Here is a 16,214-nt window from a genome sequence, read left to right as displayed (position 1 = left end):
TGACTAGACGGACCTTTGTTGGCAAAGTAATGTCTCTGCTTTTGAATATGCTATCTAGGTTGGTCATAACTTTCCTTCCAAGGAGTAAGCATCTTTTAATTTCATGGCTGCAGTCACCATCTGCTGTGATTTTGGAACCCCAAAAAATACAGTCTGACACTGTTTCCACTGTTTCCCCATCTATTTGCCATGAAGTGATGAGACCAGATGCCATGATCTTTGTTTTCTGAATGTTGAGCTTTAAGCCAACTTTTTCACTCTCCACTTTCAATTTCATCAAGAGGCTCTTTAGTTCCTCTTCACTTTCTGCCATAAGGGTGGTGTCATCTGCATATCTGAGGTTATTGATATTTCTCCCGGCAATCTTGATTCCAGCTTGTGTTTCTTCCAGCCCAGCGTTTCTCATGATGTTCTCTGCATAGAAGTTAAATAAGCAGGGTGACAATACACAGCCTTGACGTACTCCTATTCCTATTTGGAACCAGTCTGTTGTTCCATGTCCAGTTCTAACTGTTGCTTCCTGACCTGTATATAGGTTCTCAAGAGGCAGGTCAGGTGGTCTGGTATTCCCATCTCTTTCAGAATTTTCCACAGTTTATTGTGATCCACAAAGTCAAAGGCTTTGGCATAGTCAATAAAGCAGAAATAGATGTTTTTCTGGAACTCTCTTGCTTTCTCGATGATCCAGCGGATGTTGGCAATTTGATCTCTGGTTCCTCTGCCTTTTCTAAAACCAGCTTGAACACCTGGAAGTTCATGGTTTACATATTGCTAAAGCCTGGTTTGGAGAATTTTGAGCATTACTTTGCTAGCATGTGGGATGAGTGCAATTGTGAGGTAGTTTGAGCATTCTTTGGCATTGCCTTTCTTTGGGATTGGAATGAAAACTGACCTTTTCCACTCTATTATACCTTGAGACAATACTGGCTAATTCTTATAAGAAAATTTTTATCAATCTTATTTCATTTCAAATTTATTGCTGTGACATTGCTCATAGTATTTATTTTTTTTAAGTCTCGACTGATTTGTAGTTATTTCCCTGCTTCTTTTCTAATGGTTTAAGTCTTTTTGTCTTTTTTTCCTGATTAGTCTTATCAGGTTGACAAGTTTTTCCATTTTCCTATTTGTTTTTCCATTTTCTTTCCATTATATTTACATTCTCAATTTTCCCTTTGCTTTTCTATTTCACTAGTTTCTGCTCTTATCTGCATTACTTCCTTCCATTCATACTGTTTGTACTATTGTTCTTTTTTTTAGATTCTTAAGTAAAAAATCAAATCACTCTAAATATTTTACAATTCCTTTTCCCATATGAGTTATTTTCATTTCCAGACATTTTACCTTAACTATATTTTACTGTAAATAATTAATAACCCATGGTCAGAGATTTGGATTTGCATAACACATCTTCAAAATAAAATGACTCTTTGTGACAATGAAAAGTATAATGTACCTAAAAATAACAATACTTTATTCCATGCACTATCTTCTTAAACTACTATGCTCTACTACTGTATGAAATAGTCTAAGGACAGGATTCTGTGTCTCTGACATCTAAATTACTAACCAAGCTGCTTAAAACTCCTATATCCCTACTATTTTTTTCTGCTTACACTATCATTTGCTTAAGGACAATTTAAATCGTTTACTATGATTGTGAATAATTCTTTTAATTGTCACTTTTTAGTCACATATTTCAAAGCTATGTAAATGCATTCAAGTGTATGATTGTTATATCTTATTGATGGATTATAAATTAGAAAGGGTCCCTCTTTATCTCTATTAATTATTTTTTCCTTTCATCCTGCTTCATAAATACTGTATCAACTTTCTTTTGATTAGAATTTACGAGGCATAGCTTTAAATATCTCTTTTTTTCAATACTACCTTGTAGTTTTATTTTAGGTATGTCTCTTACAAACAATATAAATTTATATTACATTATAAATTTAAAATCCAGTCTCTTTTAGTAGGTAATTATCAGCTTACATTTACTAGAATTACTGATACTGAAATACACCCATTTCTACACTCCTACATTTTTTTCTATACTCCTATATAGTGCTTTTGATTACTACCTCTAAATTTTTTCTTTCCTACTTTTTAAATTAATTATTAAAATGTTTGACAATTCCTTCTCCCATGAGTTAATTTTTTTCATTTTCAGACATTTTACCTTCACTACATTTTATTGTAAATAATAACCTGTGGACAGAGATTTGGATCTGCATATCAACAAATCTTATTTTTTTTCTATTTGGTCTTTATAGCCAACAAATCCAGCTGCACTACAGCTACATAATTTCTAAAAGACTGATTCTGGGGCTGATGTCAGGAAACAAAGTCACCTTTGAACAACTTATTTTCCTTCAAAGCGAATGATACTCATTTTGATAGGAAGATAAACACTGACTCCATAATGAAGCAGCACAAGCAACACTACTGTCATTATTTTAAATATCCATAAAGGCAAAATCATCTCCAAGCATTTTCCTGAACTTTAAAGAAAGCAAAATTCTGACAATGCATAGTCTAAATTACAGTTTTTACTCCCTCGGTATTCTAATTTTGCTCAAAGCATAAGGGTAGAACTTTGGTTCCAAGCAAATGGATTACAACTTTTCACAACCTTTGAGGCCTCCAGCTCTTTAATCTTGTCTTCAGCCTCTGTCAGTTTATCTTTCAAAGCTGCAATTTCCTTCTCCATAGGCATCACAACAGACCGAAGTTTTTCAGCATCCTCTTGGGCCTGTTGAAGAGAATTAAATGTCACAATTTACCAATTTATCACTTTTCTAAGAAATAATAGGTCTAGCAGACACTGTATGAGCACTCACAAAACTGAACTCTGTCTTACTCTTAAATGCTGCATTACTTTGAATGTCAAGTCATAATCATAGCTTTATCAAGTATTTCATTTAGAATTCAGGAATAAGTAGGAAAATGGATTCACTATGACAAACTTGAATTTTTTGTTTGTTTATTTTGGAAAGTAAAAGCAGGTTTATTTAAATAGATTATACATTCCACAGACAAAATGTGGTCATCTCAGAAAGTGAGAGCAACCACAAATGTGACTTTTTAACTAGCTGAGTAACTGAGATGAAAATATATATAAAAACGCATATAATAAATACTTTAATTTTTGTAATTCTGGTTATGAAATTTAAAAAATCATAACCTCTTACAAATACAGAAAGGACTAATTTTATAACATAAAAATAGAGCATTTATTTCCTAAAATATTAGAAAATTATGTTTCTATAAAAGGGCTTCAACCTAAATTTTTAAACAGAATATTTATCATTTTACTTTTGACATCTAAATGAAACAAACTCAAAGAATAACCCCTAAAGCCATGGTGTTTATCATTCTTCATTCTCAAAAACACAGATTAAAAGCAAACATCCATAAACTAATAAATTGGTAAGAAATTTAATTTTCACTTTATACACACACGTATATTTTTACAGAAACAAAGACCGACTCAAAAAGTTCACTTTTTCCCTTCTAGTGAAAATGAAAATTAATCTTATTCACTGAATTTAAACCAACCCAGGCTTCCTAAAATGCTTGAGATAGGGAAAATATTATCTATGCAGAAATGTGAGTGAAGATTAAAAAAAACAACTGATATCTCTCAAAAAAGAGTGACATACTTTGTTTCCCAGTGCTTGCAAAGTCATTTCATCATTTATTTTATTTTGAACTAAGTCCTGTTAGGAAAAGACATGTGAGCTTAAAATATCTTCAGTCAAGGCTAATTTGGGATGTTTATAGAGGTCTGCTGATAAAAATCACCAGGGGAAAAAAAGGAGAAAAGCAACAAAGAATTTAATACAGATTGAGTCTTTTATTAATGCAAAGATGACCTCACAATTCCAAGCGACACATATCAAAAAAAGAAACTTTTAAAGATGACTTTTTTAAATGACAGAAAGGTTATTAGAAACAAATCTAAGACACTATCACAGTCAAGAAAAAACTAAGAGTCATGACTGAATGTAATATGGTATCCTGGATGTGATTTTGAAACAGAAAAAAGGACTTGGGTAAAAACTAATGAAATCTGAATACAAAGAAAAGAACTTTAGTTAAAAATAATCAATATAGATTTATTAACTGTGACAAATGTACCATACTAATATTAAGATGTTAACAAGGGAAACTGGGACTGAAGGATATGGGAACTCTAGTATTTTCAATTTTTTTATAAATCAAAAACTGTTCTAAAAAATAAAGTTTATTTTAAAAAATAAAAAAAATTTTTAAAAGGATAAAAAGTGGACTGTGGAAATCATGATTATGAATATACTGTTGTTGTTACTGTTTAGTTGCTAAGTCATGTTTGACTCTTTCGTGACCCCGTGGACTGTAGCCCACTAGGCTCCTCTGTCCATGGGATTTCCCAGGCAAGAATACTGGAGTGGGTTGCCATTTCCTTCTCCAGGGTATTTTTTTGACCCAGGGATCAAATCCACATCTCTTGCATTGGCAGGCGGATTGTTTACCACTGAGCCACCAGGGATGTCTCTTATTAATACATTAGGAGAATGAAGAAGAAAACTATCCTCATGTGAATGGTACTGTGGCTCAGAATAAAATATCTAATCATAGCATTAACTATGAATTCATCTCAAAAGACTTGAGAGAACTAAAGACTGTCTACTGTGGCTAACTATGGTAGATGACTAACTGACTAGTGATCGTGAGACATTGTTAGAGCCTCATGAAGAAGCTGAACTACAATCTTCTCCTGAAATAAGACAATGCAAATAACTATTCCTCAAGGTTCAGGCTTTTGTTCTGGGTGTTGGGTTCTCATATGATTTTTACATTATAAAAAACATTAAATAAACTTCTAAATACATAAAAGCAGTCCTTGTATGAATGAAGATTATGGCTAATTCAACTGAAAATAAAAAATCAAATTCTAATTACTATCTTATATGTGATTTCAAATATACATATGTATATAAATTAAGAAAGCAAAAGTTTCTATAATGGTCTACATGGGAAAAGAATCTTAAATTTAAAAAGTGGATATCTGAATGTGCAGAACTGATTCACTCTACTCTATAGCTGAAACTAATACAACATTGTAAATCAACGATATACCAATAAAAATTTTTTTAATTGAAAAATGAAAGTTTACATAATCAAACTGGCCAAAAAGCTTTTTAAGTTTTCTCAATGATAAAATATTCCATCTTCTATTTTAGTTGCTTTATTTTCAGGCATCTACAGTAAAAATGTTCAAGCATAATATGCAGTACATACGTCACACTGGAACCACAGTATATTGAGAAAGAAGGAAAACTTAACACCTGTTCTCAAGCTTCAGTTGAGACGAAGCAACACTCATTCAAGCAATATTTACTGAGCACCTACGAGCGAGACACTACCCTAAGCATTTAGGATACACAATAAACAAAGACGCCTACCCTCATGAAGCTCACGTTCTAGTGAGGAAGAAAACGCAGCAGACAGTAAACATACCAAATAGGAGAACTCTGTGTACATTATAAGGAAATAAGTGCAATAGACGGAGAAGGCAATGGCACCCCACTCCAGTACTCTTGCCTGGAAAATCCCACAGACGGAGGAGCCTGGTAGGCTGCAGTCCATGGGGTCGCTAAGAGTCGGACACGACTGAGCGACTTCACTTTCACTTTTCCCTTTCATGCATTGGAGAAGGAAATGGCAACCCACTCCAGTGTTCTTGCCTGGAGAATCCCAGAGGATGGGGGAGCCTCGTGGGCTGCCATCTATGGGGTCGCACAGAGTCGGACATGACTGAAGCGACTTAGCAGCAGCAGCAGGTGCAATAGAAAAAGAAAAATCAGAATAAGATCCGAGCAAGTTGTGGTAGGTGGGGGGAGGGAGATGGGCAGGTTGCAATGTCAAATGGGGTGGTAAGGACAGGCCTCATGAGATGGAAGCAAGGTGAGAGAGTTACCCATACATAAATGTGGGGGAAGGTCATCAAATTATTTAGTACTCTTTTTAGGTCTGTGCCCAAATAATTTCTCTAACAGAACAAAACAGTAAAACTTCTATTACCGTAACAATATTAGTTAAAGCATTACCACAAACATATTTGGATTCAAATATTTCTACAGATGAATACATTCCTCCATACCTTTTTCATTTCATTTTCTAAATTTTCCTCCTCTTGACCTTCAGACAGCCTTCTCCTTAAATCAGCTATTTCCCTCTCTGCAGATTCTCGATACTGTGCCCACTGTGTTCGCTCCTGCTCCAGCCTAAGGTGGAACTGGTGCTCATAGTCACGAACTGTTTCTACAAAACATCACCAAATATTTCATGTCTAAGCATTCTGGAAAAAATGAGCTGGCACACTAAAATTTTAAAAGTAGTTATATAAAGAAGGTAAGCAAGCCTAGTTTCTGGAAATCTTTTAATTCACTAAAAACACTAAACTAACATTTCCAGTTCTTACTACACATAGAAGTTTTCCTAAGGACTTTAAATCATCTCTAATCTTCAGAATAAACCTGTGCCACATATTATTTTATAGATGAGAAAAAGCTTAGGAAATGTTAAATACTCTGGCCAATGTCTCATAACTAGAAAGAAACAGAGCTAGAATTCAAACCTAAGACCAATTCTAAAATCTATGTTCTTAGATAAAACTCTGTGACTCCCAGGACAAACATAACATGTTGCTCCAATACAACTACATATATGAAACTGAGAAAAGGGACATAATGTTTTACTATAACCCAAGATTCTAAAGTGAGGCACAAATTCTATAGTCTTTATAAAATGACTATCTTCAATACAATCCTAAAACGTGATAAACACTGCTGGTTGTCCATTAATTTCCACTCTTTTTTCTTTCTTACTAATAAAACCCCGAATTTGATCCAGAAATCAATGGCCCAATTTAAAATCTAGAATTTCTAGATGTCTTGGTAGTTATGTATAAGCAGAAACCTCTATAAACTGAGTGGGGGCGGGGGGACAAGGGGGAAATATGCTGAAGATTTCTTGAAAATTTTTGCTTTACTGAGGTGGACTGGAGGAGCAATTATTTTTTCAGCCTCAAAGTAAAATGAAGTTGAAAACGACATGCTAAGGATGAAGAAAGAGAAGAACTGAGGGAGCCTAGGACACTGATGACATCAGGAACCATTGTACCCAGCCCTCGATTACCTACCTATGAACTTCTCCTGTGAGAAAATGAACTCTTATTTGGGCAAGCTGCTATGGTTGGTTGTAACATGAGGTTCAGAGTAATCCCTAGATGACAGCCAAACACTCAGAAACAGTGCTAGTCTTACTTGCCTTTTTATAAAGAGTACTAAGGCAACAATGACACATAACTGCAAAGACAGGGAAAAAAGTAACCACTATTTCACATTTATATTATTAACTAAACTAATTCCAGGAACCCAAAGATTCAGGAGGCAGCTTATTTTATTATCATTTTTTCAGAAATGCAAGAAGTAATTAAGTATGGGATGTCCCAGGTGGCGCTAACAGCTGATAGAGATTAAACCACTACTTTTCCTTTAGATCTACAGTCACCAGCAAGAAGCTCATAAAACCTATTCTAACTCATAGGCCACTCTACCTCACAGACTAAGTGAAAATTTCACATAAAAATCCAAATTTTTCTTTAAAATGTAAAAATATGGCAACACTGGATGTGATGGAACTATAAATAGTAACTTCACTCTTTGCATGGGAGGTCTCTCCAGTTCAGCACGTTTCCTGTGCCCACACAGCTTCTTTCATTGACATTACTGGCCTGTCTCCTATAAGAAAATCTGTTTTGAAGCCCTGCTTTAAATCTTATAATGAACTACAGTTTTCATTTATAACACTATCATAATTCTCCATCATTAAATTTGTTAAAGATACAGATGATATATTCGTTTATGATTTCATTGGCTTCCCTTTTATTTTGAATACGACAGTACATCTTAGAAACAGTAATACATAAAGCCACAAATGAAACTCAGGATATATTTTAAGACCTTCTACAAATGTTCTCAGTCATCAGAATCAGTTATCTTAGAAAATCATAAAATAAAATTGTCTTTATCTTTACCTTTCATAACAGCCTGAAGTGAAGCAACTTCTTCTCTCCACTGTCTCTTCACCTCATCTATAGCTTCTTGCTTGGTATTCTCAGACACCGTGGCAATGGCCTTGATGTTTTCCATCTCTGCTTGGGCTTCCCACAACTGTGTCCGAAGATGTCCCAAATCATCTTGTGCAGCTTGTAAAACTGCATTTTGCCTCTTCAGATCCTCTGGGGCAAAAAAGTAAAAGACTTTCCATTAATGAAAAGTTCACCTTTATCAGGCTGACATTCCAACAAAGAAATAAGGCATTACGTTTATAATGTTAACGTTCCAATGAAGAAATTAAGCATTACATTTTTAAATGTTGACTCAGGAAATGAAATCATTTTAATAATTGAGGTAAGATATAAAGTATGCTGGGTTTCACAAATCAATTAATTATTAACTATGTAACCAAAGAGCAATTAAAGCCATACTTTTAGAGCTAAACTGAGGCTCTTCCACTTACTGGCTCAATAAACTTATTTAAACTCTAGCCTCAATTTCCACATCTACAAAACTGGAATAAAAATAACCACCTCAGAAAGTTGTTGTAATGGTAAAACAATTTATTGAAACACAATTCAAGAAATGGTTGAGGACTTTCCTGGTGGAAAAGAGAAATGAAAGCCAGAGTACATGGCAGTTACTAAGTTAAGGCTTTTTTAAAGTTGGGATAAATTTTCAGCACCCCTTTACTACAATTCCCTTGTGGCTCAGCTGGTAAAGAAACCACCTGCAATGCGGAAGACCTGGGTTCGACCCTTGGATTGGGAAGATTCCCTGGTGAATGGAATGGCTACCCACTCCAGTATTCTGGCCTGGATAATTCCACGGACTGCATATAGTTCATGGAGTCATAAACAGACACGATTGAGTGACTTTCACTTACTACATCTTAAATATAAAGTTGATCTGATGTGCCTACTACACGATTTAAGCCTAAATAGCACAACTGTTTGGAGAAGGCAATGGCAACCCACTCCAGTACTCTTCCCTGGAAAATCCCATGGGTGGAGGAGCCTGGTAGGCTGCAGTCCATGGGGTCGCTAAGAGTTGGACACGACTGAACAACTTCCCTTTCACTTTTCACTTTCATGCATTGGAGAAGGAAATGGCAACCCACTCCAGTGTTCTTGCCTGGAGAATTCCGGGGACGGAGGAGGCTGGTGGGCTGCCGTCTATGGGGTCACACAGAGTCGGACACGACTGAAGTGACTTAGCAGCAGCAGCAGCAGCACAATTGTTTGCCCAAACTGACTTCAAAAAAAGATGAACAACAGTATACATGGGTGTTCTGTTTTCTTACACCAAACTACTTTTTCATCTTTTTAAAGTCCTTGTCTGTATCATGGATAGAAAATGGTGAGTTTTCATCTATAGTTCCCTATTAACAGAGATGTTGAACATCTTTTCATGTATTTATTAGTGATGTATTTCCTCTTTGGTGATATCTTTTACCTGTGATTCTGATGAATTTTTCTTCTAATTTGGGATAATATTTTACATACACTGGATATTACTCCTATTTTATCTTACAAAACTTTTCCCAGTCTGCTGTTGTTTGTCTCAACTTTTTTTTTTTTATGTCTTTTGCCATCTAAATGTTATAAAAAATATTTATGCAGAAGACCTTTTCATCTTTGCAAAATCATCAATTGCCTTTACAGAGCACAATAACTACCTCAACCAGTGGAAAAATAATTTAAGATCTAAGACTACCACTAACCTGCTGTGTAACTTTAAGGGAAGCACACGGCCCTCAAGCCAGAATAACAGGAACACTTGTCTGCATAAACGTCTAAGTACTTGAAGAAATCAAATAGATATATCAATTATAGAACTTTTAAATGTTGTAAAGATATTCAACATTATTAAACAACCATAAGAATTGACTAACAATTTGGTAGTTCATGTAACAGGAAAAAAACTAGTCATACTAATTTTAAGTGAAGTCATTTAAGAAATCTGTACTCTCTCAACATCAGTTTTACATTATTTTGTCACCACTATTAAAATATTTTGAAACATTAGCCAGAGGCAGATATAAGAACATTAGCTGCAGAAAGTAACTATCTAAAGTATCTTGAAGGCAAGCTGGATCTCTAAGAAACAGTGGTAGGTGTGTGACTGGGAATGACCCAGAAACTTGAGTAAAGACATAAACACGTGAAACCACTGAAGGTGTGTGTATGTGGGTATGTATATCAATGCTCTCTTCTAAGTGCTATTTCATAAAATGTGAAATAAAAAGCATTACTTCTGGAATAGCTTATTAATTTCTGAGAAATTAATACAATTCTGTCAAGGCTCCAGTTTATATACCTAACACCTCTTCATGCTAATTATCCCCGCTACTTCTGACTTACCGAAAATTACACAGGGCTATTCACTACCAAGTTATCACTCTGAATAGAAAAACTTCAAATAAATACTAAACCTAAATACAAATTTTGGCATGTTTCCTCATAGTTAAAAGCAGTGTAGAAGTCCTGGAGGAAGAGTGGATCAAATTTCATTCCTGACTTACTTTGTAAATATTTACGTAAGACATAGGTTATTTATTATATATGATATATAATATATACAGTAAGTAGATATGTATGTGTATAATTAAACCAGGAAACAAAGAGAACTTAAAAAAATTTTTGTAACAAAGCATTTCAAATACGGTAGCCAACAGCACAAGTTATTAATGAAGAACAATTTCTTTTGCATATATAATTATGAAGATTTTCAAACAAACTCAAAAGAGTATTGTATTACACCAATCTTCTACATACCTATCACCAATTATCAAGATTTGCCATTTATTTCAACTATCTTTTTTTTAAAGTAAGTCCCAGAAACTGTATTACATCATCTAACACACTACACATGCATCTCTAAAAACATGGGTACTTTCTTATATAAACAGTGTCACTGTCACACCTAACAACTACTTGATATAATCTTATACTCAATCTTAGTGAAATTTCTCCAAATGCCACAAAAATGTCTTTTTGAAAATTTGTTTGGATTAGGACCTAAACAAGACACTTCATTTGATGATACTAATACTTCATAAAAATATTTCATGGAAACAAGCATAAAGAATTCTCTAATGGATACCTATTACTTAGCTTAATAATTTTTTATATTATTGCTCCATCTGCTTCAATTTCTTTTTAACCTTAAGAAATAAAACATGCAAATACACTATTCAGAGGTAACAATGATCAGGAATTTGGAGCTATTATTACCATGCATATTTTACACCTTTATGTTGCAGGTTTTTAAACCTTAATGCTCTTGTAACACAGTATTCTACTAAAATTACCTCACATCTCTCAGTTTTTGAGACTGCTAATACATGCAACTACCTCATTCACTAATTGCAATACCACAATATGAATAGATCAGCTATCACAGTTCATGGGCATTCAGGTGTGAGCCAGGAATCTACTTTTTCTATACAGATCTTCCCCTTGTTCTAAACCCTTGCCCCAGTCTCCCCAATTTTATAATGCTATGTCATATATCAAATTTCCACACATATGAGGGTCTGATTATGAAGCCTCTATTCTATAAATATGGCCTATTTGTCTATTCTCACACCAATAATAAACTGTTTAATACAGCACTATTCATAACATTTAGCCTACTCTTACATATGCCTAACACTTCCCATAGTAAATAATTTTAAAAGCCCATCACAGTTTTGAATAAAGTGGAGGGACGGACCTGCCTTCCCAGGTATTAAAATGATCATTAAAGCCTTATGTACCAATCATTCAGACCCAGTCACCATACAGCCACAGGCAATCTTGTCCCAACCACCAGTTTGCATTCTACAACTTACTATTCTGAGGTAAGTACCAGATTTTTTTTTTAACTAATAAACTTTATTTTTAACAGCAATGTTGGGTTCATAGCAAAACTGAGCAGAAAAGTACTGAGTTCCCATAAATGCCTTGCACCCTCAGGTACAACTTCCTGTACTGTTAACATCCCCCACAACAGCAGTACATTTATCACAATCTCTGGACTTACAATGGCACATCCTTGCCAGCTGAAGTCCACAGTTTACATTAGGATACTGTATGATAATATGTAGCCACCACTCTTTATCATACAGAAAAGTTTCACTGGCCTAAAAATCCTCTCTGTATTGCTTAGTCATTTCTCCTATCCTCCTAACCTCTGGCAACCACTTAGCTTTTTTTTTTTTAACTGTCTCCATAGTTTTGCCTTTTCCAGAAATTCACACACATTGTCATTTCAATTCCTCTATGAATTTTCATAACTTGAGTGCTCATTTCCTTTTCACACTGAATAATATTCCACTGTATCACAGTGTATCAGCTCATCTACTGAAGGACATTTGGGGGCTTCCACGTTTGGGCAATTATGAATAAAGTTGCTATAAACATCTCTGTGCTGGTTTTTCATGGATGTACATCTTCAATTCATTTAGGTAAATACCAAGGAGCAAAACAGCTGAATCATATGCTAAGAGTATGTTTAGTTTTATAAGAAACTGCCAAACTGTCTTCCAAAGTGGCTGCACCATTCTGCATTCCCATCAGCAATGAATCAAAGTTCCTGTGGCTCTACCTCAGTAGCTTTGGGTGTTGTGTTTTATATTTGAGCCATTTTAACAGGTGTGCAGTAATAGCTCATTGCTTTAATATATGCATAGACTTCTGCAACCATAACCACAATCAGCTTTGGAACATTTTAATCACCCCATAAAGAAATCCAGTACTCTTTATCACTTCCCCAATCCTCCAACTCTGCAGTTCCAGGCAACCACTAATCTACATTCTATCCCTCAGTTCAGTTGCTCAGTCATGTCTGACTCTTTGCAACCCCATGGACTGCAGCACGCCAGGCTTCCCTGCCTATCACCAACTCCCAGAGCTTGCTCAAACTCATGTCCATCAAGTCAGTGATGCCATCCAACCATCTCATCCTCTGTTGTCCCCTTCTCCTCCTGCCTTCAATCATGCCCCGCATCAGGGTCTTTTCCAGTGATTCTTCGCATGAGGTGGCCAAAGTATTGGAGTTTCAGCTTCAGTCCTTCCAAAAATATTCAGGACTGATCTCCTTTAGGATGGACTGGTTGGATCTCCTTGCAGTCCAAGGGACTCTCAAGAGTCTTCTCCAACACCACAGTTCAAAAGCATCAATTCTTCGGCGCTCAGCTTTCTTTATAATCCAACTCTCACATCCATACATGACTACTGGAAAAACCAGAGCTTTGACTAGATGGACCTTTGCTGGTAACGTCATGTCTCTGTTTTTTAATATGCTGTCTAGGTTGGTCATAGCTTTTCTTCCAAGGAGCAAGCGTCTTTTAATTTCATGGCTGTAGTCACCATGTGATTTTGGAGTGATTTTAGAGCCCAAGAAAATAAAGTTTGTCAGTGTTTCCATTGTTTCCCCACCTATTTGCCATGAATTGATGAAACCGGATGCCATGATCTTCGTTTTTTGAATGCTGTTTTAAGCCAGCTTTTTCACTCTCCTCTTTCACTTTCATCCAGAGGCTCTTTAGTTTCTTTTCACTTTCTTTCTATCCCTATCACCTATTCTGAACATTTCATATAAGTGGAACCATACATACTTGTGATTAGCTTCTGTCACTCAGCATAATTTTTTTAAAGTTCATCTACGTTGTAATCTAAGTACTTCATTTTTTTTTTATGGAGGAAAACAAAAACTATTTGTTAATTCACATATTAATTGGTGGATATCTGGGTTGTTTCTGACTTTTTGACTACTATGAATAATGCTGCTATGGAAATTCACATAGAAGTTTATGTATGGCTATGTTTTCCCTTCTCTTGTATAAACCTAGGAGTGGAATTGTTGGTTCAAATGGTAACTCTTATGTTTAACCATTTGAGAAACTGAAAGACTATTTTACAGTTACTAGACCATTTAACATTCCTGTGGCTCAGATGGTAAAGAAATCACCTGTAATACAGGAGACTTGGGTTCGATCCCTGGGTTGGGAAGATCCCCTGGAGAAGGAAATGGCAACCCACTCCAGCATTCTTGCCTGGGAAATCCCATGGACAGAGGGGCCTGGCAGGCTATTGTCCACGGGCTCACAAAACAGGTGGACATGACTTAGTGACTAAACAACAACAAAGATAACTATCTACGGGGTTTTGTGATGCCCTTTATCACGTGGAAGTTTCCTTCTACTACTAGTCTGGAATTTTTATTCAACACCACAAAAGGGTGTTGAACTATGTCAAATGCTTTAGAGAAGATCATATTTTGTTTTTTATCCTAATAAAGTGGTACATTACATTAACTGATTCTCAGGTGCTGAACCAACTTTATACTGTTAAGGTAAGTACTGTTTAGTCATGCATGGAATTTTTTTAAATTTACTTATTTTTTAATTGAAGGATAATTGCTTTACAGAATTTTTATGTTTTCTGTCAAATCTCAACAAGAACCAGCCGTAAGTATACATATATCCCCTTCCTCTTGAACCTCCCTTCCTTCTCCTGCCCCATCCCACCCCTCTAGGTTGATACAGAGTCTGTTTTTAATTTCCTGAGACATACAGCAAATTCCCATTGGCTGTCTATTTTACATATAGTAATATAAGTTTCCATGCATTTCCATACATCTCACCCTCTCCTCCCCTCTCCCCATGTCCATTAGTCTGTTCTCTATGTCTGTTTCTCTATTGCTGCCCTGTGTAATTCTTTTTATGTGCAGCTGAATTTGGCTTGCTAGTATTTTGCTGAGGATTTACGCAGCTATATTGGGATACTGGTCTGTAGTTTCTTGGTTTTGCTTTCTTCTTGTGATGTCCATATTGTTTTGATATCAGGATAATACTAGCCTCTCAAAATGAGTATGCAAGTGCTTCTGTCTACTATGCATGCTCAGTTGCTTCCGTTGTGTCTGACTCTGTGACCACATAAAACTGTAGCCCTCCAGGCTCTTCTGTCCACAGGATTCTCCAGCAAGAAAACTGGAGTGGGTTGCCATTTCCTTCTCCAGGGGATCTTCCCGACCCAGGGATCAAACCCGTATGTCTTATGTCTCCTGCACTGGCAGGCGAGTTCTTTACCTCTAGTGCCACCTGGGAAGCCCCTCTTCTACTATAATATCACTTCATGGCAAATAGATGGGGAAACAATGACAGACTTTATTTTTGGGGGGCTCCAAAGTCACTGCAGATGGTGGCTACAGCCATGAAATTAAAAGATGCTTGCTCCTGCTCCTTGAAAGGAAAGCTATGACAAACCTAGACAGCATATTAAAAAGCAGAAACATTACTTTGCCTTGTACTTTTTAAAATTTCTATAAGGTCAGTAGTAATGGACCTGGTATTCATTTACTGGTCAATCTAGCTAAAGATTTATCAAGTTGTTGGTCTTTCCAAAGAAAGCATTAACAGTTTCACCGATTTTCTATTCTCTATTTCACTGATTTTTACTCTAATCCTCATTAATTCCTTCTTTCTACTTGCTTTAGGCTTCATTAACACTTCTTCCAGTGTTACAAAGTGAAAGATTACAGATTTGAAATATTTAATCTTTAATACAAGCATTTATAGTTACATAACACAAACTGGAATCAAGGTTTCCAGGAGAAATATCAATAACCTCAGATATGCAGATGACACCACCCTTATGGCAGAAAGTGAAGAGGAACTCAAAAGCCTCTTGATGAAAGTTAAAGTGGAGAGTGAAAAAGTTGGCTTAAAGCTCAACATTCAGAAAACGAAGATCATAGCATCCAGTCCCACCACTTCATGGGAAATAGATAGGGAAACAGTGGAAACAGTGTCAGACTATTTTTCTGGGCTCCAAAATCACTACAGATGGTGACTGCAGCCATGAAATTAAAAGACGCTTACTCCTTGGAAGGAAAGTTAAGACCAACCTAGATAGCATATTCAAAAGCAGAGACATTACTTTGCCAACAAAGGTCCGTCTAGTCAAGGCTATGGTTTTTCCTGTGGTCATGTATGGATGTGAGAGTTGGACTGTGAAGAAGGCTGAGCGCCGAAGAATTGATGCTTTTGAACTGTGGTGTTGGAGAAGACTCTTGAGAGTGCCTTGGACTGCAAGGAGATCCAACCAGTCCATTCTGAAGGAGATC

General features: G+C 35.8%; 1 protein-coding gene across 1 annotated transcript in view; it reads right to left on the bottom strand.

Annotated features, from left to right (window-relative positions):
* RABEP1 (rabaptin, RAB GTPase binding effector protein 1) overlaps nucleotides 1-16,214 on the bottom strand; it is a 104,280-nt gene that overhangs the window by 39,849 nt on the left and 48,217 nt on the right. Inside the window, exons 4-6 of the mRNA XM_010847507.1 lie at nucleotides 8,081-8,284; nucleotides 6,143-6,303; nucleotides 2,630-2,749 (exon numbers count right to left, since the gene is read on the bottom strand). Coding sequence (XP_010845809.1) covers nucleotides 2,630-2,749; nucleotides 6,143-6,303; nucleotides 8,081-8,284 — 485 coding nt within the window. The remainder of the gene's footprint in view (nucleotides 1-2,629; nucleotides 2,750-6,142; nucleotides 6,304-8,080; nucleotides 8,285-16,214) is intronic.

This window comes from Bison bison, unplaced genomic scaffold, assembly GCF_000754665.1.
Source record: "Bison bison bison isolate TAMUID 2011002044 unplaced genomic scaffold, Bison_UMD1.0 scf7180017864249, whole genome shotgun sequence".
NCBI lineage: Eukaryota > Metazoa > Chordata > Mammalia > Artiodactyla > Bovidae > Bison > Bison bison.
This window is presented reverse-complemented; position numbering and strand designations above follow the sequence as displayed.